The 23,339-nt window shown below is 36.6% G+C and overlaps 1 protein-coding gene and 2 long non-coding RNA genes across 3 annotated transcripts; 2 read left to right on the forward strand and 1 right to left on the reverse strand.

Annotated features, from left to right (window-relative positions):
- Positions 1-468: 468 nt before the first annotated feature.
- Positions 469-22,262, reverse strand: LOC126824680 (alpha-ketoglutarate-dependent sulfate ester dioxygenase). The gene is made up of 5 exons (XM_050554002.2): positions 22,118-22,262; positions 7,253-7,652; positions 6,597-6,739; positions 5,702-5,854; positions 469-1,458 (listed from the first exon to the last, which is right to left on the reverse strand). The coding sequence occupies exons 2-5, from the start codon at positions 7,623-7,625 to the stop codon at positions 1,315-1,317; spliced, it is 813 nt and encodes a 270-aa protein (XP_050409959.2). The 5' UTR covers positions 7,626-7,652; positions 22,118-22,262; the 3' UTR covers positions 469-1,314.
- Positions 10,388-11,423, forward strand: LOC130013197 (uncharacterized). Its single transcript, XR_008788556.1, has 3 exons — positions 10,388-10,448; positions 10,743-10,779; positions 11,214-11,423. It is a non-coding gene; the product is annotated as an uncharacterized LOC130013197 (long non-coding RNA).
- On the forward strand, positions 18,461-20,074 carry LOC130013198 (uncharacterized). Its single transcript, XR_008788557.1, has 3 exons — positions 18,461-18,589; positions 19,279-19,366; positions 19,806-20,074. It is a non-coding gene; the product is annotated as an uncharacterized LOC130013198 (long non-coding RNA).
- Positions 22,263-23,339: the final 1,077 nt, after the last annotated feature.

Below are 23,339 nucleotides of genomic sequence, written 5' to 3' on the forward strand. Positions count from 1 at the left end.
ATACTAGCTTTGGGTATAAATGAAGGATAGGGATGCAACTGGGTGTTTCATTACTGCATCAATACCCTGACTACGTTCGATTATTTTAATTACCTGTCAATGCTTAGTATTTCTGATTCCAATCAGAAAATCGGGTGTTATTTTTAGATTACAGTAAAATACTCTAGCTTTTTTGCTCTATTTATGCCATTTTCCAGACCAAATGCAAAGACATACAAACTGGTAATATCAAACTGTTCTAATTTGAGTCTAACTGAAGAAGGGTGGTGCAACTTGGTATTTCATTACATCAATACCTTAGTACTATTGATTCAAATCAGAACAAATCAGAAATCGGGTGTTATTTTTGGATTACAGTAAAATTTCTCTAGCTTTTGTGCTATATTTATGCCATATTTCTCTGCCATTAAAATGCAAAGACATACAAACTTGTAACATTATTATATTTTATTGTTTTAATAAATATCTAAGACGAACAAGCGCCTTGTGATTTACTAATTACAATTAAGTTACAACACAACAATTACGTTACAACACAATTAGGTTACAACACAACAATTACGTTACAACACGACAATTAAGTTATTAGGTTACAAGACGATAATTATGTTACAACACAATAATTACGTTACAATACGACAATTGCGTTACAGCACGACAATTACGTTACAACACGACAACTACGTTACAACATGACAATTAGGTTACAACTCGACAATTAGGTTATAAAACTCATAAACGATCAGAAACATGCAAATCTATTTTTGCGAATGCTATTAAAAAAAACCGCGACTTTCAAGCACTAAAAATAACAATGATTACAAAACCAAGAGATCAGAAAACATACAAATTTAGTTGTGGAAATGCTATAAAATAAACCTGGCTTTCAAACACTAATATTAATAATAATTACAATAGGTAATCCACTTAAGGTTACCCAAGCATAAAACTTCGACTATGTAATTCTACACTTACATAGTAAACAAGTTGGAGCTCAATAAACTATAAACACACTTATGGAAAACAGCTACTGATTTATTTAGGCGACGTTTGGAAGAGTATTCTCTCAACGTTTTCAAGCTTATACAATATCACAAAATTTGAAGCAACATATAGTCAAAATTACAATAGCAAGGTTGAAACCATTCATAGCAACAACAATATCAAAGGCCTGTGTCACAATGGGGTTATGATATACAAAGCAAGATAAAAGGTTGGAGCTCGTGGCTAGACAAGATAAACAAGCTTTGAAGAGTTGGTTGAATTTATTTTAAAGGGGTATTGACACTCTTGATCGTCGTTAGTTTGTTAAATTTATTTCGAAGGGGTATTGACACCCTTGATCGTCGTTCTGTGTAAAATACGGAGCCCAATTTGTGATACTGGATACTGGGTTTCCGGAGTGGCCTCGTGTCCCACAGCTAGATTGTCACAGATAATCAGGTCACCTTCCTCCCACTGAAAATAAATTCAGAACAAAATCCATAAATAATTAGCACTTGGAACAAATTCAACAGAACAAAATCAAGTATAATAATCACTTAGAACACATTGAACAGAACACAATCCATGAATAATTAGCACTTAGAACAAATTCAAAAGAACAAAATCCATGAATAATTAGCACTAAGAATGAATTCAACAGAACAAAGACTATTAATAGTTAGCACTCAGAACAAATTCAACAGAACAAAAAAAAACATGTGTTCAGATTAAATTATTACAGCTTTTTATAAAGAAGTCGCCGTAGCTCAATGTGTTATATGGTGGCTCTCTATCCAGAAGATCCCGGCTCATTTCCCCTTTGCAGGACGGAGGGCCTGGTATGGAATGTCTAGTTGTTCGGATGGGACCAAAGTCCGCAATCATTTGTACACATTAGCGTCTACGTAAAAGAACTCTTGAAGATTGGAATTCAATACAAGAGTAGACTGTCGGGACATAATTCCTCTAATAGCACACAGCGTGGTGTATGTCCGTCCTCATTTACCCAGTCGGTTCAATGTGGTGGAACGTTAAACACCATTTAATTCACTCCTATTTCATTCATTCCATTTCAGAGGAACCCTCCTATTTTGTTTATTCCGTTTCAGAGGAACCCTCCTATTTCGAGGAGCCGCGGTGTCTAGGCAGGTAAGACGTTGGTTCGCTAGCCTGGAGGTCGGGTGTTCGATCCCCGCATTGGACCGAAAAAGTTCATCCAGATTTTCCGGCGTGGTTCCCCCTTGTCAGTGGTACAGAACAGAGAGCCTGGCAAGAACAACGGGCAAAATTCCCCTCATAGAACACTGTATGGCGTATGTCCGTTTTCATTATCCCGGTCAGGAGCAGAACAGTAGGACGTTAAACCCAATTTCATTTCATTTCCTATTTCGTCTTCAGCCTATAACAACAGATTATACGGTCTGGTGGTTTTATTAGAGACTTTTGGCAAGCGTAAATTCCTGGTTCCTATCGCGTATCCGTAACGATTACGCGTGTGACGTCATCAATGCGTGTGTATTTCTGTAGCACCATGGGTCTTTCTGTCTAACGTGGAGAGCGGGCGAGAAAACCGATCGCCACATCCTACATACGACCCATGCATCTTTTCTTACTACATATTTCTGTAGCCTTGTGATCGTCTAGAATTTGTCTCTACTTCTGCTTCACGTTGTGTATTTACTTCTTACAGTTTCTTAAGACGTTTGTCTTACCAGGAATAATAATGCATAGTTCGCTTCTACATTTTATATAGCATATAACTGAATACAGGTATACAAGCATAGCACAAATTACAATACTATATAGCTAAAACCACTTCTCCACCCTATCCAGCCTCTCGGCTGTCTAGGAACTCGGATGTACCCTCGATCTATGGAATCTAATGCAAGTCTGACATACAGGGTTCCACGGTTTCTTTTAAAGATATATGAATATCATGCACAATAAAGCGTGATCATGGCCCTGAACTTGTGTAATTAACAAAATGATTGGTTACTTTAAATCAAATGATGCAATTAAAATAATTCCACTCACGTGTAATTCTGGTGGTAAATAATTGACATATTTTTGTTAAAGAGCTCTTTTTTATATGTCAACTGTCAATTACAGACTAAGTTGATTTAGTGCACACTATATATGCGAATATATTTGAAATTACTAACTTGCCAAAGATATTAATTAATGAAATATAAAGCCATCTTATTTCAAGAGCAAAAATTCTAGCAATATTATTACATTTCTCATACGTGATACGACACACGGATACGGCAGCAAGTATGGAACAGCTTTCATACGGAAAAGGTCCGTATAACATCGTCGTCTTTTTATCGTATTTTTTGCTTCTTTTATACGCTGAAATGTTGTGCCGTAGCGTTTGTTTATGAATCTATATCATAGAACACGAAGGTGTATATTTGATGTGATTTTAACCATGGCAAAAACTGGAATTTAATCTTTACTTTTGATGAGCTTTTCGCGGAATTTTCATATTTTTCCTGTTTGTCTGCACGCTTGTTGATCTGCGTGCTCAATTTAGAGAGGTGAGACCTTGGAAATCTATAAAAGGGGTATATTTTTAATAAGATTCGACACTAATTTTTATTTTTTTTTAAATAAATCAGCGACTGTCGAACGACTTGACTCCCTTCAGGAATTTGTAGGCTGGGTACTTGACTAGTACTGATGTTGATCTTGGTAGATAACTGCCATCATGCTGTAATAGAACTACGCTCAGCTCAGCTACCCATACGTAGACTGCGCGAAAATCTGCCAAAACTAAATTAACGCAACGTATCACGTGACGATACGGATGGGAAAAATTCCACTTGCCAAAAGTCTCTATTATCCGTATACCATCTCTATAGCTAAAATAGATTCTCCCATAAAAACACCCGATTTAGGCGACAGCGTATAACAGATTATACGGTCTAGATTCTTCCATAAAAACAATATCGAAACAACAAAAGAATGAAAAGGTAATCTATGCAGAAATCATATAATATAAGTAAAAAGTAAGGACGCCCATTAGGGTCAATCAAATGAAAACAAATCTAATTGCTAGATAGTTATCTTGTTATTACAAGATACGGGGAAGCCCATGAGTAACTTATTTTAAGGTCGCCATACACCGATTTATCGCCAACAGCTAGGCCAACACCATATTCTATTTTATGTTACAGAATCGGTACATTTATGTCATGCTCCCATAAATATCATTCGCTGTTTTCATTTCTCCATTAAAATCATAAAGTTCATACTCCCATTAACATCATACTCCCACCAACTTCATATTAATATCATAATTCATCAACTTTAATGCTGCACTTGCAGCCACAGAACGCTATTTACATTTTTCGGAAAACTTCTTTAAATTTTTCGTTTTCCTTTGTGTTGGCTTTATACAGTTTTTATTGTCTGCAGTTATCGAGTTTAGCGATTTTGTTCATTTCAACACGAACGAAAACAAAAATCATTTTTATGGTTATCATCAACGGCCGATGAACAGCAGATATGATTCAAATCTTGTAATGTTAATTTAATGCATAATTAGCAGTTTATATAACATTTAAGGCCGAAAGAAAGACCTACAATAAGCAGATTTAGCTCTTGCAAAACATATGTTTAATAAGAACCCACTGACGTATGCTTTAAACAGTCATATAAGTTTTGGTTGTTTGGGCTTAGCGCCGTTTCGTCTATATCCCTTTTAAACACGCCGTTGCCATCTTTACATTTCGCTGAACCTCGTTCATGCGCCTCTAGTAGTAGGACGTTAAACCCCATTTCATTTCATTTCATCTCATTTGATTTCATGCGCCTCTATTTAATTATATTGAATCAAGCCTACAAATTATCTATCGTTGCTATCTTGATTTTGATTTCTTTAGTTACATGAACTTAAAACGTCAGTAAAATATTAAAACATGCAAAACATTTACTGGCATGATAGGGTAACATGTGAAATAGACATGCATGAAGTTTGAATTCTACGAAAATTGCATGCAAATTTTAAATCATTTTATATAATGTATATAAAATAAGGCACATTAATCAACAATGTTGTAGAATGCACATAACAGGGAAATAACAAAATGTACATTGTGGTTATCAATCAACAATGTTGTAGAATGCAAATAACATAAAACAACAAAATGTAGCTTGTGGTTATACATCAACAATGTTTCTATAATACAGATGAATGGACCTTAAACAGCACCATGGACACTATATCTCAAAAAGCACGGTTGTGCAAATAATCATGAAAATGGAGGCAGTGCAACTCCTCTATCTCCTACCCACGCTAGACAAAGAGAGAGAGAGAGAGAAAAATGGGGTTTAACGTCCACTCGACACAAACTAGGTCATTTCAGGATTAACATATGGTTTAATTTTATTTCAATAATTCGCTTGCGCATAGGGGTCTTTAGCAGTGGGAGGAAACCGGAGGACCCGGAGAAAACCCACGAGGTTGGACACGCGACCCTACTCCTTGTCACGTACAACCGGGGATTCGAAACCACGCCAGTCGACTCAATGACAGACTTAATGAAACAGCGCGCGCACGCTAACCATTCGGCCATCCAACCCCCCCACGCTAGACAAGCCTCTAATCTACGACCGTCTCTTCATACATGTTTACTAGGAATCACTTGTCTTAGATATTACCTTGGTGGCAGCGGCTGCGGAGCCCCCAAAAACGAACAAATATAATACACACCTTGTGCTTATAAATAAGACCGTTGCTTTGCTTTATTTCTTTGTCAATATCTTTCAATGCATCTTCAGTTTCATCATTTTTAAGGAACCTTTCATCTTTCCCGCCAAAATCAAACATAAATTCTTCCATATTTCCTAAATTGAAGCACATCGTCTGAAAAACACGAAACATTTCATTTATCTGTGGGTTTTTTTTTAAATACAACAGACAATCTCATCTCGATTTATTTATAACTTGTATATGTTGATTTGTTTTAAAGATAAATATATGGTTATATTTTAAACCCAACTTAAACAGACAATATCAATTATTTGATATTATCGATATATGGACACCAAGAAAAATGACCAAATATATTTATACCCACTTCCGCTTTATCTGTTGAGGGGGGTTATATGGTCGAATGGTTAACACGTGTGCGCTGTATTATAAGGTCTGTCATTGAGTCAACTGGCGGGGTTTCGATTCCCCGGGTATACGTGACAGGGAGTAGGGTCACCTGTAAAACCTCGTGGGTTTTCTCCGAGTTCTCCGGTTTCCTCCTACTGCTAAAGACCCCTACGCGTAAGCGAATTATTGAAATAAAATTGAACCATGTGTTAGTCATGAAATGGCCTAGTTTGTGTCGAGTAGACGTTAAACCCCATTTCTTTCTTTCATTCTTTTATCTGTTGAATGCAGCGCACTCGCATGCAACCCGACCCGTCAATGGTCAACATAAGATCAACCAATTGGACTTTTAGGGTCACGTCTTCTCCCTTATAGAATGTCTCAATTTGCAATGTCCCCTTTTTGAGTAATATAACGCTCACAGTCTGAACAAATTCAGTCCACATCATATACCTTGAAGATGTTATTAAACGTGTTGGCGATCTTAAAGTTGTTTGCCACTTACCGGTTGACAGGTAACAGGGTGTGGATAGATCAATGGATGAATATTTTCATAACCATCTTGTCTGAATATTCCATGAAGTGAATTCCACTGTTCTCTCTTTTCGGGTGTTAGTTGATTTATCAAATCATTCAGAGAAATAAAGGCTGTAAATGATAATTTTCCTACTTCAGTTGTGTTGACGTTTATTATCAATAATTATGTGTTAAATGATTATCACTGCCCTGGAGTTAATCATCCTGACCCGGTGCTAGTTCATATAGTTCTGTGTTAAATTCTGGTGTGAAACTGAATAACAACATGGTTCTCACTGTCCTGGAGTTAACCATCCTGACCTAGTACTAGTTCATATAAACCCGGGGTTGGGGGCGGGGATAACCGAATGGTTAGCGCGTGTGCGTTGTATCATAAGGTTTGTCATTGAGTCAACAGGTGTGGTTTCGATTCCATGGTTGTACGTAACAAGGAGTATGGTCGCCTGTCCAACCTCGTGTTTCTTCTTCAAGTCCTCCGGTTTTCTCCCAAGCGAATTATTGAAATAAAATTGAACCATGTGTTAGTCGCGAAATGACCTGGTTTGTGTCGAGTCGACACCACAAAATAACGCAATAACATACAGTACTATATAGCGGTACTAATATATTACGAACAGTACCTACCTGTACTGCCTTCTCTTGGTACGGATACCATATTGAATATACAGAACCTGAATGGCTTTTCTATAAAACTACCATCAATATGCCATCCGGTTCGACCAATGCCCACACATCCTTCCGTGCTATCATTAGAAACACGAAGAATATCAGGATGGGGTGATCTTTTATGCTTCTTATGTTTGGAATCCAGTTCTCCGAACCATCGACTGATTTCCAGAATGCGTTCAGCGGGGATTTCACCTTGGTCTTTAAATATCAGGAGTTTGTGTTCATGTATATCCTTTTTAATCTTCTCAAGAATATTGCCTGGTACTGTTTTCTTGAGATCAATTCCACGTACTTCAACTCCAAGTTGGCCAATAGATCGATACTCCATTTTTATTTCCAATTTGGTCTGTAAAACCTGGAACGGAGAGAGAGAAACATGACGGGAAATAATTAAAAAATTCAGCTAATCCCACTCCCAGCGGATATCTCTCAACAAAAGAAAAAAAATTATCAAAACAAATATTTGTACCGTTCGGTAGAAGTACTAACACAATACATTTCAGCACAAAAACGAGAAAGAGAGAGAGAGAAAGAGAGAGAGAGAGAGAGAGAGGGGGGTTTAACGTCCACTTGACATAAACTAGGTCATTTCGGGACTAACACATGGTTCAATTTTATTTCAATAATTCGCTTGCGCGTAGGGGTCTTTAGCAATGGGAGGAAACAGGAGGACCTGGAGAAAACCCACAAGGTTGGACAGACGACCCTACTCCTTGTCACATACAACCGGGTAATCAAAACCACGCCAGTTGACTCAATGACAGACCTTCTGATACAGCGTGCACGTGCTAACTATTCGGTCATTCACCGATTCCCCCACTCCAATTTGGGACGACGATCATACAGAAACCTATGTATTCCTTCTAACAACTGTACCTTTCGTTAATAGGCTTAGACTCGCCATCTAATACCTACCTTCTACAACAATCTACACGATCATGTCTCTCCTTGAATATATTTCGTCGTGTTTTATTAATTTATTTGTGAGCGTTATTCTTAATTGCATTATGACAGTGAAATGTAGCGTATCTTTAAATCAATACTTGGTAGATGTAAATATATACGTTTATTGTCATTTAAATGTTCCGTTAGAAATATGTCCCTTTTAGAAGATTGTTTACTTTTCACCGTGACATGGGATCACGTGTGATGGGATCACGTGCACCTTAATAAAATGTGGTTTATATAAGATAAATGATGAAGGATTAAATACAAACATGACACGTGCAAGGTATAAACTAATTGATAATGTAGTTTGGAGCCGCGGTGGTTCAGTGGGGAAGACGTTGCCTAGCTAACCTGAAGGTTCTGTGTTCGACCACAGTCTTGGCGGAAAAGGTGCATCGGGGTTTTCCAGCGTGATTGCCGCTTGTCAGTGGGACAGGACGGAGTGTCTGACAAGGGACAGCTTATAGACGCTGGGTTTGGACAAAAAGTCGGGGTCCCGTATACACATTGGTGTGCACGTAAAAGAACCCTTTACAGTTGGAATTTTGCAATAAAAATGTAGCCAGATTGCTATGAATACGTATTTCAACGCAGTACTTTATTAATTAAAAGGGCTAAGTCTCTAACTCAATCTTTTACATAATATTCGAAATGTTGTTATCTTGCCGTGCAACTAGATGATCCTAATATCCAATATTTAAGACACAATTAACACTTTACAATCAGTACACGAGTCGTGTACCGCATGCTTTCGGTGCAATTTTGTAATGAACAAATAAAAATATATCCTAAAACACAATGTGGAAATAATAACTAAAGACTCATTCACAAACGACAAAATAATAATTTTAAAAATGTGTAGAATGCACTAAGCAGGCGTAAACGACTGCCATTTAATTTGAACTGTTCAGGTATATCACCGAAGATAATTGATCTGAAATCACTTTTTGTTCAAAAATTGAATATTAATCACTTTACATATATTCATATTACATAAATATGTGCTTTTAGAACCATTTTTGTCTATTTCAACACTGAAAAAACACTTGTGTTGGATCTCAACACAAGTACTTGTGTTAAAACTAATCTACACAAGTTATGTGTTGTTTTGCATTGCATTAACACAAACTTGTGTCGATTTATAAAATCTTGTGTTTTTTTCATATCATTAACACAAGTAATGTGTACCTTCCAAGATTTGTTTTCTTTTTAAAAAAAAAACTCCATACAAAGTCTGAATTCGGGAGTCGTCAAGTTTTAAGAAAAGTAATAAAGGGCTTAATTCACATCTCGAAAATCACATGCTGTTCTTCACTGGAAGGGTGTGAGTACCAATTAATCAGACAATTGCCAGACAGACTTGAATGTTAATTGATGTTAAGTTGTCTGTAAAGTTAAAATGTCTGTCTTTTTTTATTGACCCAATAAACCGATAGATCAAATGAATATATAGTGTACATGTGACTTTCAGCACCCTGGTGTTTTCGAAAATTGATTCAATGTACAATGAACAAAAAAAATGAGTAAAACTCTTAATAATGTAATTGGTTGATGTGATCGAAATTGGACAGTATTGGTTAACTGAAAAGTAACCAATCAAATTTAATTGATCATCCACGTGTATCTCATAATCGACTTATTGATATAATGGTTCTCCAAGTTATCTATACTTTTTGTCTGCGATATCACTTCGGTGGAAGCGGACGTTAAATACAACTAACTAAGAAGAAGTATCTATACTTTAGTCATTGCGACAAATTCTTTCTTTGATATTATATCAGCGACATTCAGTTAGATAGATGTAGTGAAGTTAGCATCAACAGGGTGCTTTAGCCGTGATATTTTAAAAAAAATTATAATGGTCACATAGAATACCAGACCGCAGGTTTGTAAATTTTTACAAAAAATAAAACCGTGTATTTAATTTAGCATGTATATATTGCTTCTATGTATATAATAATTCGTTTCGTTTAAAACAGTCAGATTTAGAACTACTGCCACTGGCTGCACCGGAAGTCTATTTATATAATGGCGCCACAAAGAAATTTTTTTTGATGTGTTCTAAAAGTGTTCCGCTAATTCAGCAATCTAATGAATCTGTCTTAATTTTTCTGAAATAGTGTTTAATTATTATTAGCTAGTCGGCGCTACACCGTTGTTCAAATACTTATAATTGCAAGAAACCCCCGACTAGGACCAGCAGGTAAGAATCTGTCTTGATTTTATAGTAATACCCGGTTGCAATTATTGGCCGCCATCTTTGATTTTTATAGACGTTCAGGCAAAAGGAGAAATGTATATCCAGACATGGACTATAGCTAGATACTAACTTTTGTGTTAGTTGTTTAGTTGAAATGTAATCTTATTTCTGTAAAAGAAAAAAACAACAACAAACAAATCAGCCTTTTTTTATATCAATGTCATCAATGTGTAGGCCTAATATTAGACTTTCAATGATTCAGAAGTTTCTCTACAGTTTCGTTATTTTTTTTCCCAGTCATTGATGTTAGCATGTACTACACAAAGAAAAACAGGTAACAGAATTTCATTTCCTTTTAATATATTTTTTTAATAATGGCCAATAATTGTTATTGTATGTAACACGAAAAGTATTTATCTCTGTAGAGAGAGGGCGAGTAAATGGGGTTTAAAGTTCACTAAATTCACGTGACACAAACTATGCCATTCATTTCCTTGTATTAAATTGGTCGAATCAAGTAGGTCCATGCTATATATATATGTCCTAGAATCAAGTAGGACAGGTAGTCTTCTTCCGCCCTTTTTCTGAACACTGTCTCATTCTATTGCCATCTGTGTATGTTGTGTTATATTAATTCTGCATAATTAACTCTAGTTAACCTAGTTAACTCTATAATAATAAATGAATTTAATATATAAATAAATAAATAAAATATAAATAAACCAATAATATATTTGTAGTTTAATATGTTTTATCTTATCATTACAGGCAAAGCATGAAGCCAAAGGAAATGTTTTTACCAAGGCATGTTCCTCAATAGCGGAGAGAGTTTTATCCAGTGTCGGTTCTGCAGAAGAACCCATTCATAGCAGACCACCCATTGCAGCACTTGTAAGGTCGCTATAAAGAACCCGACAGACTCTGCGACCAAAAGATCCCACTGACGTGTCGTCAAGCATAAGTACTCATGCAATTAAATACCCATGTATATAAGAATTTATTAACATGTTATTAAATGTACAATTTTATTTATTTATTAACATGTACTTAAATGTACTTTTTTTATTTATTTTTTGTTTTAGCTTGACGAAGATTTCAACGATCATAGTGCACCAGGATTTTATCAAAAAAGAGTAAAAGTTGTGGAAAGGCGCCATCACATTTTTTGTACTGATAGACAGATGCAACTACTCGCACGCGCAAAAACTTGGTATATGGATGCAACTTTTCGGGTGGTGAACAAGCCATGGTCTCAGCTGTTTTCCATACACGCCTTCATTAAGACTGGAGAGACCACTCGACAGTTACCATTGGTGTTTTGTGTAATGTCGGGTAAAAGCCAAGACGACTATTATAAGGTAAATAGCACTTACGGATTGAATTACTATTAATAGTAAAAAAGGACTATTATTTGGGACCTTGAAATTGTCACAAATGGGTCGCACTAACAGCGACATTTGTTTCAGGCATATTTGTTTCATCGGTGACACGTCTGGTGTCATGTGAATGCAACGACAACAGCCTGGTTGATTGATTTGTTGATTGGAGTTCAGATGTCTACATTAAAATCGACCACTTTCAGGTTGCCGTATTCACGGCCAGGCAAGACCGACTTGAAATTTCTAGAAATTTTTCTGGGGGAGACAGGCCCCAACAAATCCCCCGACGGTGCGTTTCACGACTTTGGCGCAAGACGGTGACCTTGAAGAGACGTCGAAAACCATTTAATAGACATAGTAAAAGTCATATCTTACGAGATTATCGCTGGTCTTGTCAGAAAATGCTATTTTATATATGACCAGTTTGTGTTTGAAAAATTTAATTATTTATTCTCCCACCATTAAAGCACACTAATTACGAAATATCGCTCTCAGAAACTTCATGGTTTCTTTTGCAATTTGTTTGGGGTAAGACGTTATATAAATAATATCAATCTGTCTACCACACAAATTTAACAGATACAAATGCATGTTATTCCACAGGTAGACAGACAGGGCCTCCTTTGAAGGGACTCAGTGAAGAGAACGCGGTTGGTTTAGAGTTTGTCTGACCCCTTTGAATATTTGCGTCTCATCTCCAATGAAAACAATCATGTTGCTCTCATGCTGTTCTCAACCAGAATCAAACATATATCGTACCTGAGATTTGTTAGCATGTTCCACACAACCCAACATTTATCGGCACCGGGATTAAGGGTGTATATCTTTGTTTCTAACGCTTATTGGGAATACGCCACGGAAACTACAATAAAAACTTATTTACAAAAACATTCTAAAGAGGGAAAACTGACATATTTCAAGCTTTACTGTATTTAAAGAAATAATTTAAATCAGCCGGCTGAAACCCCGTCTCCGCTATTTGTTCAGTCATTCTTTAGGTATAGTGCCAGTTTCCACCGACAATGATATTGCAAACAAGTGTCCAATCTATAAAAGCATACATGCCTACAAAATGTTTCTTTAGTCAAGTGAAACAATAAATTCATAACTATGCGAGGGTGTGGTGAGTAAATTCGTGGTAACAAGTGTGAATAGGCTAAAGTAACATAGAACAAGGTCACATTGATGTTGACAAATACGTAAGACGATATGAACATCAACTAAAAAGATATGTAATGTGATTCAGCTGCAAGGTGATATATGCAGCATAGATAATTAAAACTTCTATTCAAGTTAAACCAACTGTATCTATTTATTTAAGTCTTACGTCGAGCTGAATACATTTTATGATTTATTTTCATCTATTGGTGGTTAACAGTGTGTAACTAAAAACTAAAGTTGGATCTTATTATTGCCAATGATATAATGTACATGTAATAGCAAGTGTATATATATTTTTTGTTCAGTCTGTACACAGTAACATATCTGAGAACCATATTATTATCATTTCTGCCCAAGGCTCCCTGTGCCTTATAGTTAGCAGTGATACAAGGCAATTACCAATTTTCCATGTTCTTGGCCTGAAGAAATAAAATAATAAAAGTCAAGTTTTTATTATTATGCAAGTGGAAAAATACAATTATTCATAGTATGATTTGAATAAATACAACTGATTTGAAGTTGGAATTATTATTTGTCTAAGATGACTGGGCATTTACAAATTGAAATAGCTACTCTTCATCAAGAAAATACATGAATATTTTTCCCAATTCACCTGGATTTTATTGTAGGTCTTTGTACGTGAAATAGCTTTATTTAACGTCCGCTACCACTGAAGTGATATTGCAGAAAATTAACAAATTCGGATTCCCTTTTAAAGGAAATTGACTGCACTATCGCTGGATTGTATTATATAGGTCATGTCAGTTTTTTTCAAAATGGCGCCCAGAACACAAAACAAACATTGCAATTCAGGGCTGACTGGTGTCGAGGCTATATCCTAAGAATGATTTTTTGAATATTTAATCACACAGAAACACAATTATGCACATGCAGTTATGATATAATATTAAATTAGCTTACCTCAAATACCTCGAAATATACTGTTTGGTCAGTTTGTCCGCCCGCCATATTGCTATTAGTCACACATCCTTCGGTCAATTAAAATGGACGTATATTTTGTTTTAACCGAAACGAAAAATTTGCGTTATAAATAGTAAACGAGCTTGATTGACCGACCACTGCTAATGTTTTTTCGTGAAACGGTATAACTGCAATCAACACACGGCCGCCATTCTCGATGATTGACAACTCACATTTTTCCTCATCCACCAAAGAACCGTTAGGTTTCTTTGAACATACTGTAATAACATTGGGATTATCAGTTAATCAGCTTTAATTATCCCGCTTTGATCGTTGCCATTTCTTATATTTTCCACAAAAAAACTTTGCCTTGTACGCACTAATTTATCAATTGGTATTGCCATCTACGACAAGCATGTCAACGTGCAGCTCACGGATTATCGTTAACAATTTCTAGGGGCTTGTAAAAAAAGATTGCATGTCGTGTAAATATTTATTTTGTTTTTTGTGTAGGTCATTTTCAAATAAATTCATCAGCATATTATTCGTTTTAAATAAATATAAAACTTTTATGAGAAACGATGATTATCAAAGAACCGTAAGTGCAACTAATGTTTTATCGTTTGGTTGAGCCTTTTACTAACCACGTGTTTCATGTTAATAAATATTTTCTTTCATGTTTTGTTTGAATTGGCCTATTTCTAATAAATTATCCCGAGTCCCAAACGTCGTTAACCCGAGTCCCAAACGACGTATACCAAAGTCCCAAACGTCGTATACCGGAGTCCCAAATGTCGTGGTCATATTTTTTTGAGTCCCAAATGACGCGAGTCCCAAATGACGTGAGTCCCAAATGACATGTAATCAACCTAGAGTTGTTGTTAGTGTTTGTCGGATAGATCCTTTATACTTACTGGCGCTAGGTAATTTCGAGGCTAATATTGTTCAATTTTATTTGAATGATTTGCTTGCGCGTACCGTAGGAGTGTATTAGAAACAGTGTTTGCGCAGGTTCGAGAACGGCTGAAGAACATGAAAACACTTTCATGAGTCTCGAACATGAGAGAACGGTATCCATGGTAACAAGATGAATTAAATTTATACAATCTGTTACGATAACTTGTTTAGTATTTACTTCGCTATTAAGCATAATTTTGATAAATTATGACACCGTTTTACTCCTTTTCAATTCTTTGGATGACGATTACATCACCTTTTAATACGCCCTCGTCCGTAGGTTTGTCCGTCGTCTACAGAACTGATTATTTTAAAATCGATATGTTGTTTATTTTAATGAGATGAATCCTATTTAATTTCAATAATTTCTGTTAGTTTCTTCTGGAGTTATGGCCCTTGTTTCACTTTGTGAAATTCATTTGAATCTTTTAAATTAGTGAAACGAAGACGTCTATTAAATTTCTGCGATTTCTGTGAATTATGTCTAGAGTTGTGGCCCTTGTTTCACTTTTTCGAACCTTGTGAACGCACGAACAACAAAATTATCATCCGATTTGTATGAAAATTGTATGCATTATTTAAATTAGTAAAACACAAAACAAAAAAATCTGTCAAATTTCAACAATTAAGGCCTTTGTTTCAGTTTGTTGAACCTTTGTAAACCCACAAAGGACGAAAATTATAATCTTGTATGAAATTTTCTTGTAAATGCCCACATTACCTACAAAAGAATGAATATGCGACAATCCCAGTTGACTGCGCAAACGATTAAACTGCTGTGGGCATATGTTTCGTTGCCTGGCAACCTAACTTACTTCATGTTATACTGGCCACATACTACATCCAATTTTCGAACGGTATTAAACTTCTAAATTAATAAATGCACCCATGATGCTGTTTTCTCAGCAGTTATCGATGCGTCGACCTTTGTAAACCCACAAACGACAAAAATTATAATCTTGTATGAAATTTTCTTGTAAATGCCCACATTACCTACAAAAGAATGAATATGCGACAATCCCTGTTGACTGCGCAAACGATTAAACTGCTGTGGGCATATGTTTCGTTGCCTGGCAACCTAACTTACTTGATGTTATACTGGCCACATACTACATCCAATTCTCGAACGGTATTAAACTTTTAAATTAATAAATGCACCCATGATGCTGTTTTCTCAGCAGTTATTGATACGTCGACCATGTTTGTTCTCCCTCACACCAGCTATGAGGTAGTGTGGGATTTGAGAACGGGAATGTGTTCGTGAACGCATTCCAGACTGCTCAAGTCCGACAAGAACCCATTCTCCGTCCATTCTCTGCACCGGAACACTGTTTCGAATACACCCTAGGGGTATTTAGCAAAGGGAGGAAACCCGAGGACCCGGCGAAAACCGACAAGGCTGAACAGGCGACCCTATTCCTAGTCACATTCAAGTGGGGAATCACATAATAATGGCCTATTTCAAATAAGATATTTGCATATAAAGAAAGTAGGCTTACAGCCTCTTCCAAATGTGATATTTGCATATAAAGAAAGTACAAACTTAAATCGTCAGTGCTGGATAAACTAGCCAAAGGATTTGGCTGAATCAATTGGCGCTAAACTTCACCTAGTTTATCCACTGACATACGCCCGAATCAAACATGTTTGATATATTTGGCCGAATTGTATTTGAGTGGTGTGTCTGCTTCGCCGAAGCATTCGTCTGATTTTAGAATTCATTAGCCAATCACCACTCATTCATATCGAGTGGGTATCGCAAACTAGCAGTCGAACTGTGACACGGGTGCTACAGCCAACAAATTCCAACTACCATACTATCGGCTTAAATGCACGCCAATGGGACCTCAGGTTTTGTGTTCCATTGAAACGACTAGAAATGAAATGAAATGGGGTTTAACGTCCTACTGTTTTGCTCCGAACTGGGCTAATGAAGACAGGCATACACCACACAGTGTGCTATGAGGGAAATTTTGCCCGGACAGCGGCACTGCGGTGTATCGAATTCCAACTGTCAAGGGATCTTTTACGTGCACGCCAACGTGTACACGGGACCTTGTTTTTTCATTTCATCCGAATGACTAGACAGCTGTCCTTGTCAGGCCCTCCGTCCTGCATCACTGACAAGGGGGAACCACGCCGGGAAATCTGGGTGAACTTTCTCGGCCAATGCAGGGATCGAACACCCGACCTCCAGGCTAGCGAGCCAGCGTCTTACCCACTTAGCCACCATGACGACTAGGCATGGAATCCATGCTGAAAAATTTAAATGAGCTTTCTCGGTCAACACTGGGAGCGAACCCGCAACCTCCCGGGTACCAAGCCAGTGCCTTACACACTAAGCCACATGACTCTCTTCTAATTACTGTGACAGTCCAGTCACATGACAAACAAGGGTTATTAAAACAGATTTTCAAGGCTTGGGTAAGATCTTCGGGATTCAAATGGTTTTAGATATCACACAGTTTGTATATGGTAAGGTATCTTAAACAGTTTATTACATGTCACATATTCATATTTTTCAGTTTCCATATTAGATGCCATAGCAAATCAAAGATCATATAATAAAATAAGTCAAAAAACCCAAATATGGAAAAAGAAAGAGCTGAAGAAATGGTGATTTGAGCACCTATGCCTTCTCATAGGTGTTTTTGGAGGGTGAGTGTTCAATTCTAATAGAAAAGATTGTTGTTATGGTATTTTAGAATCTCACCATAATGTGTTTGGCACAATATATCCCGGTTGGAGCTGATGTGACATAAACCTCCATTTCATTTTATTGTTTTGAAATTTAAAATTCAGTTTATTATAGTAAATTTGTACACGTACATGTATGTGCACAAACAGAATCTTACTTATGTCCAGATACATGTAGATATGACTGTCTCATCTGTCGGGGACCACGGTGGCCAAGTGGGTTAGACACTGGCTCGCATATTTTAAGGTCGCGGGTTTGCAGTAAGACATTGCAGTACGGAGGACTGGGCTAATGAAGTTGGGCATATGCCATACAGTGTGCTACGAGAGAAATTTTGCCGGGTACCGTGACCTTAAGGCCTTCTCTTGTATCAAATTCTAACTGCCAGGGGATCTTTTACATGCACACCAATGTGTACACGGGACCTTGTTTTTTCATTTCATCCGAATGACTAGACAGCTGTCCTTGTCAGGCCCTCCGTCCTGCATCACTGACAAGGGGGAACCACGCCGGGAAATCTGGGTGAACTTTCTCGGCCAATGCAGGGATCGAACACCCAACCTCCAGGCTAGCGAGCCAGCGTCTTACCCACTTAGCCACCATGACGACTAGACAGGGAATCCATGCTGAAAAATCCAAATGAGCTTTCTCGGTCAACACAGGGAACGAACCCGCAACCTCCCGGGTAGCAAGCCAGTGCCTTACACACTAAGCCACATGGCTCTCTTTTAATTACTGTGACTCTCCAGTCACATGACAAACAAGGGTTATTAAAACAAATTTTCACGGTTTAGGTAAGATCTTCGGGATTAAAATGGTTTTAGATATCACACAGTTTGTATATGGTAAGGTATCTTAAACAGTTAATTACATGTCACATATTCATATTTTTCAGTTTCCATATTAGATGCCATAGCAAATCAAAGATCATATAATAAAATAAGTCAAAAAACCCAAATATGGGAAAAGAAAGAGCTGAAGAAATGGTGATTTGAGCACCTATGATTTCTCATAGGTGTTTTTGGAGGGTGAGTGTTCAATTCTAATAGAAAAGATTGTTGTTGTGGTATTTTAGAATCTCACCATAATGTGTGTGGCACAATATATCCCGGTTGGAGCTGATGTGACATAAACCTCGATTTCATTTTAATATTTTGAAATTTAAAATTCAGTTTAGTATAGTAAAACTGTACAGTACATGTATGTGCACAGACAGAATCTTACTTATGTCCAGATACATGTAGATATGACTATCTCATCTGTGGGGACCCATGGTGACCAAGTGGGTTAGACACTGGTTTGCATATTTTAAGGTCGCGGGTTTGCAGTAAGACGATGCAGTACAGGGGGCCTTACAAGGACAGCTGTCTAGTCGTTCAGATTGAACAAAAAAACGTGGTCCCGTGTACACATTGGCGTGCATGTAAAAGAGCCCCTGGCAGTTAGAATTTGATATAAGAGTAGGCCTTAGGTGTTACGGTACCCGGCAAAATTTCTCTCGTGGCACACTGTATGGCATATGCCCAACCTCATTAGCCCAGTCGAAGCTGAACAGTAGGACGCCAAACCCCATTTCATTTCAGTTTTTTCATTTTGTCTCATCTGTGACAAAGCAAACCAACACATTACAATACAATTTAATTAAATTAAAACTTTCGTCTATTTAAATATTGAATCGATTTAAGTCAACTAAAACATAGTATGTTGTTTTTCTCAGTTAACTACATCAGAAAGATCAAGACAGTTGGAAATGGCTATTCATATTATGGAAACTTTTTCTCACAGAGCTTGATAATCAGGTAAATGTAAGTAACATACATATTTGTATTTTTAATCATCAACTAGTTCTATACACTTGATTGGTAATCTAGTTATTCTTCTTGGGGCAATGCCTAGGACTCTCCTATTCAAGTCGTGGCATTCTTGATTTTTGACAATCACATCCATTGATTTTCTTCAAGTTGTGATAGACCCTATGTGTATTTTTACAGTAAATAGCAGTATAAAAATGGACAATATTTTACTTTTCAAATAGATTTTAATAGGTAATATCCAATTTGTTGTCGATGGAAATAAAATATAATAATCTGCCTGGGTCTGTTACTGGACAAGACACAATAAGTGTTACCCAAAGATGAAACAAAATAGAGACTCAGTCTCGATGTGGCAAAATAAATTGTTTATTTAAACATTGTGAACCATAAATAGTAAGAAAGTATTCTTATTGCCTACTTTTTTTTTTAGGCTGGAAGATTATTTGATGTATGATAACAACAAGAGATCCCAAGCATCAATTTATTTTATAATTCTGGAAAAGAATGCATTTGACCCAATTTTTGAATATTTTTTTTGTTTTTACTGTTAAATATTCATCCCAAACACAATTAGATTTTAATTCTCTACAGAAATTTATGTATAATATAGAATGTAAAGTGACATATAAATCACTTAGAATTTGGTCGGAAATCATAAAGTATTTAATAGGCATAGTCTAGAAACCAAATGTAGATCAAATATACATTAAGGTGACTTTCCCTTGCTTATGAAATGAAATAGGGTTTAATATCCTACTTTTCTGTGTTATTATGGTGATTCTGCCCTACAACCTACTCTTATATCAAATATTTCAACTGTCAAGGGTTGTTTAAAGGCAACCCAGGAGGGCCGAATGGTTAACACAAGCACATTGGATCAGAAGGGTCTGTCATTGAGTCAGATAATTCAATTGTCAAGGGTTCTTTAAAGTAAACGCAGTGGGGGTAGTTTCAATTCTGGGCTTATACCCACGTGTGGGAACTATGTCGGAAAATCCAGTTGCAATTTCTCGGCCAATGCACTCACTGAACCACAGTGGCTCCTCCTTGCTTTTGACTTGTGATTATTTATATATATGTTGTACATATTATTTAATGTTTGCGATTTTCTCTGATATTTTTTTATTTTTCAATCCTGTAATCTTGATGCTTTGCTCCTTTTATGTACAAAATATTCATTTTGTTTGAGGAAAAGGTTCTACATCATTTTATTACTCCTGCAAAATAGTGCATTTTTCTTTTGTTAGTTTTCTGTGTATGCTAGTTATTTCTAGATGCCTCACAAATCACTTGTAATATGACTTTGTAGCACTTTTCAGTTTCTGAAAGTATTTCAATTTAGTGCATAATTAATCTAATTAGGGCTTGGTTTGGATGTTATTAAATTTAGATATATTTGAATTATATATTTTTGGGGTATGGGGTAGGGAGCTTTCTTTTCTCAGTTCTTGTTTTTGGGTAAAGAAAAAATTAAATAGCTATTTTGTATTTTGTGATGTGGGGGGGAGGGGGGCAAAGTATAACAACATTTTTATTAGTATTAGAATGATGTCTATTTAGTTTTGATTTGGTGGTGTTAATTTACTTTTTCCTATCATTTTATGAATAAATGATAATTTAACAAATAAAATTGTTGTTACCTCATTTATCAAACTTTACAGGTTAAACAGAGCAAAAGGGGTGGGGGGGGGGGCTGCATGGGAAAGATTGCTAAATTGAAGGAAAATAAAACACAAGTTTGTGTTGGTGGTTATACACAAGTTTTTATGAAACCACACAAGTTTCAGAAATTTCAACACAAGTTTCAGAAATTTCAACAGAAATTTCAACACAAGTTTCAGAAATTTCAACACAAGTTTCGACACAAGTATTGTGTAGATTTTCACACAAGTTTCAACACAAGTTTGTGTTGTTTGGTAAATTTTAACACAAGTCTTGTGTTGTTTCAACATTTAACACAATTTTGTGTTGTTTCAACACAAGTTTGTGTTGTTAAATAGAGACACCTAACTTGTGTTGAAAACAACACAAGTTTTTTTTCAGTGAAGATACCTAAAAATAGTGTCATATGCCCTTTAACTATTCCGTTAAACCATTAACTAATCTTTTACAGTAAATATTTTACAATCATTTATATACCATTATATTATCAATGGACATAAAGGACAGTGAGGACATTTTATAATGGGGAGAGATTGGGGTTAACGTCCACTCGACACAAACTAGTTCATTTCGGAACTAACATACGGTTCAATGTTATTTCAATAATTCGCTTGTGCGTAGGTGTCTTTAGCAGTGGGTGGAAACCGGAGGACCCGAAGAAACCCACCATGTTGGACAGGTCACCCTACTCCTTGTTACGTACAACCGATGAATCGAAACCACATGCGCGTGCTAACCATTCGGTCATCCAACCCGCCTTGTTTAAAAGGAGCTGTGACATTATGTGTTTAACCCTAATACAACTCTTTGCATTTATGAGAGAGAGAGAGAGAGAGAGAGAGAGAGAGGGGGTGTTAACGTCCAGTCGACACAGCCTAGTTCATTTCGGGACTTACATACGGTTCAATGTTATTTCAATAATTCGCTTGTTGTTAGGATCGTGTCTCGTAAAGTGGGGAATCGAAACCATGCCACTTGACTCAATGACAAACCTTATGATCTAACGCGCACGCGTTTAACCATATTCGCTCCCCATCTTTCAATTATTTTAGAAACTGAATTGATATTAACTCAACTTACCTCTTCAGAGTAGGTCAAACAAATAAAACTTTTAGCGGTATTCTGTGAATATCGATGGGTTAGAAATTTGGGAAATTTGTTATTGTTGAAATTAAAACGGTTGGGTACAAAATCTCTAAACTGTGTGAACCAGACTGTCACCTTCCCTGCTGAGAAATATATAAATATGTTAATATCACCACATGAATGCGGTGGTTTTCTTTGGTATACACAGTCATGCCTGACCGTTGGTGACATGGGGTAATAGCTTATTGCGCACATCTAACAATACTAGACTCTTTCTATAGGCCTTTAAGAATAGACAGCTATTCGCGATGTATATTCGAGAATAAAGATCAAATATCGCCTTTATATAAATTCGTTTGCTTTCCTTATCTGGTTTTATTTGCCCATATTTTCATATGTACGTATATTGTCGTCGCCCCTATTGTTGATAATCTACAGGTCATGATATTTATCCGATTTTGACGAAGTCTGAAATATAGATCTCAGTTCCTTTCGATGGATCATTCCTCCTTATTGTACGTAAATCACTCTAGATTTTATTCGATAGTTTATAACCCAACGATCTCGGTGGGTTCCTTTCGATATACGCGCATATCGGGCCGTAACTGTCTTGATTATGGCCCCTTACTGTAAGAAAAATGTCCTTTGCAGGCTGTGTACCCTCTAGGGGTCACAATTTTTATCAGATTTAAAAACTCGTTCGAAATATCAACGTTACACTATAATGATGGTTAAGTTCAAATTTCGTGAAAATCGGACCGAAACTGCCCGACAAAATGGCCGCTCCTTGAACGCAAACAGTGTTAAAGTATGTGATATTAAGGTTGTGAATCCTCTAGAGGTCAAAATTTTGATCCGATTTTGATGAAACTTGCATTACATGTTTATACCCCAAAGATCTCTATTCTCGCATATCAGACCGTCACGTCATGAATTATGGCATCAACAACCCCCATCTCGTGATCTCACATCGATCTCACCCAACCTGAAATCCTCACGTCATACTATCGACCCAATGTGTCTGGCAACGGTTTATATCCTACCCCCAAATACTACCGTCAAATAATAAATTAAATGAAATGGAGTTTAATGTCCTACTGTTTGGCTCCAAACTGGGCTAATGAAGATGGGCATCCGCCAAACAATGTGCTATGAGGGAAGTTTTGCCCGAACAGCGACACTACGGCCTACTCTTATATCGAATTCCAACTGTCAA

The sequence above is a fragment of the Patella vulgata genome, chromosome 6, assembly GCF_932274485.2.
Source record: "Patella vulgata chromosome 6, xgPatVulg1.2, whole genome shotgun sequence".
In the NCBI taxonomy this organism is placed as follows: domain Eukaryota; kingdom Metazoa; phylum Mollusca; class Gastropoda; family Patellidae; genus Patella; species Patella vulgata.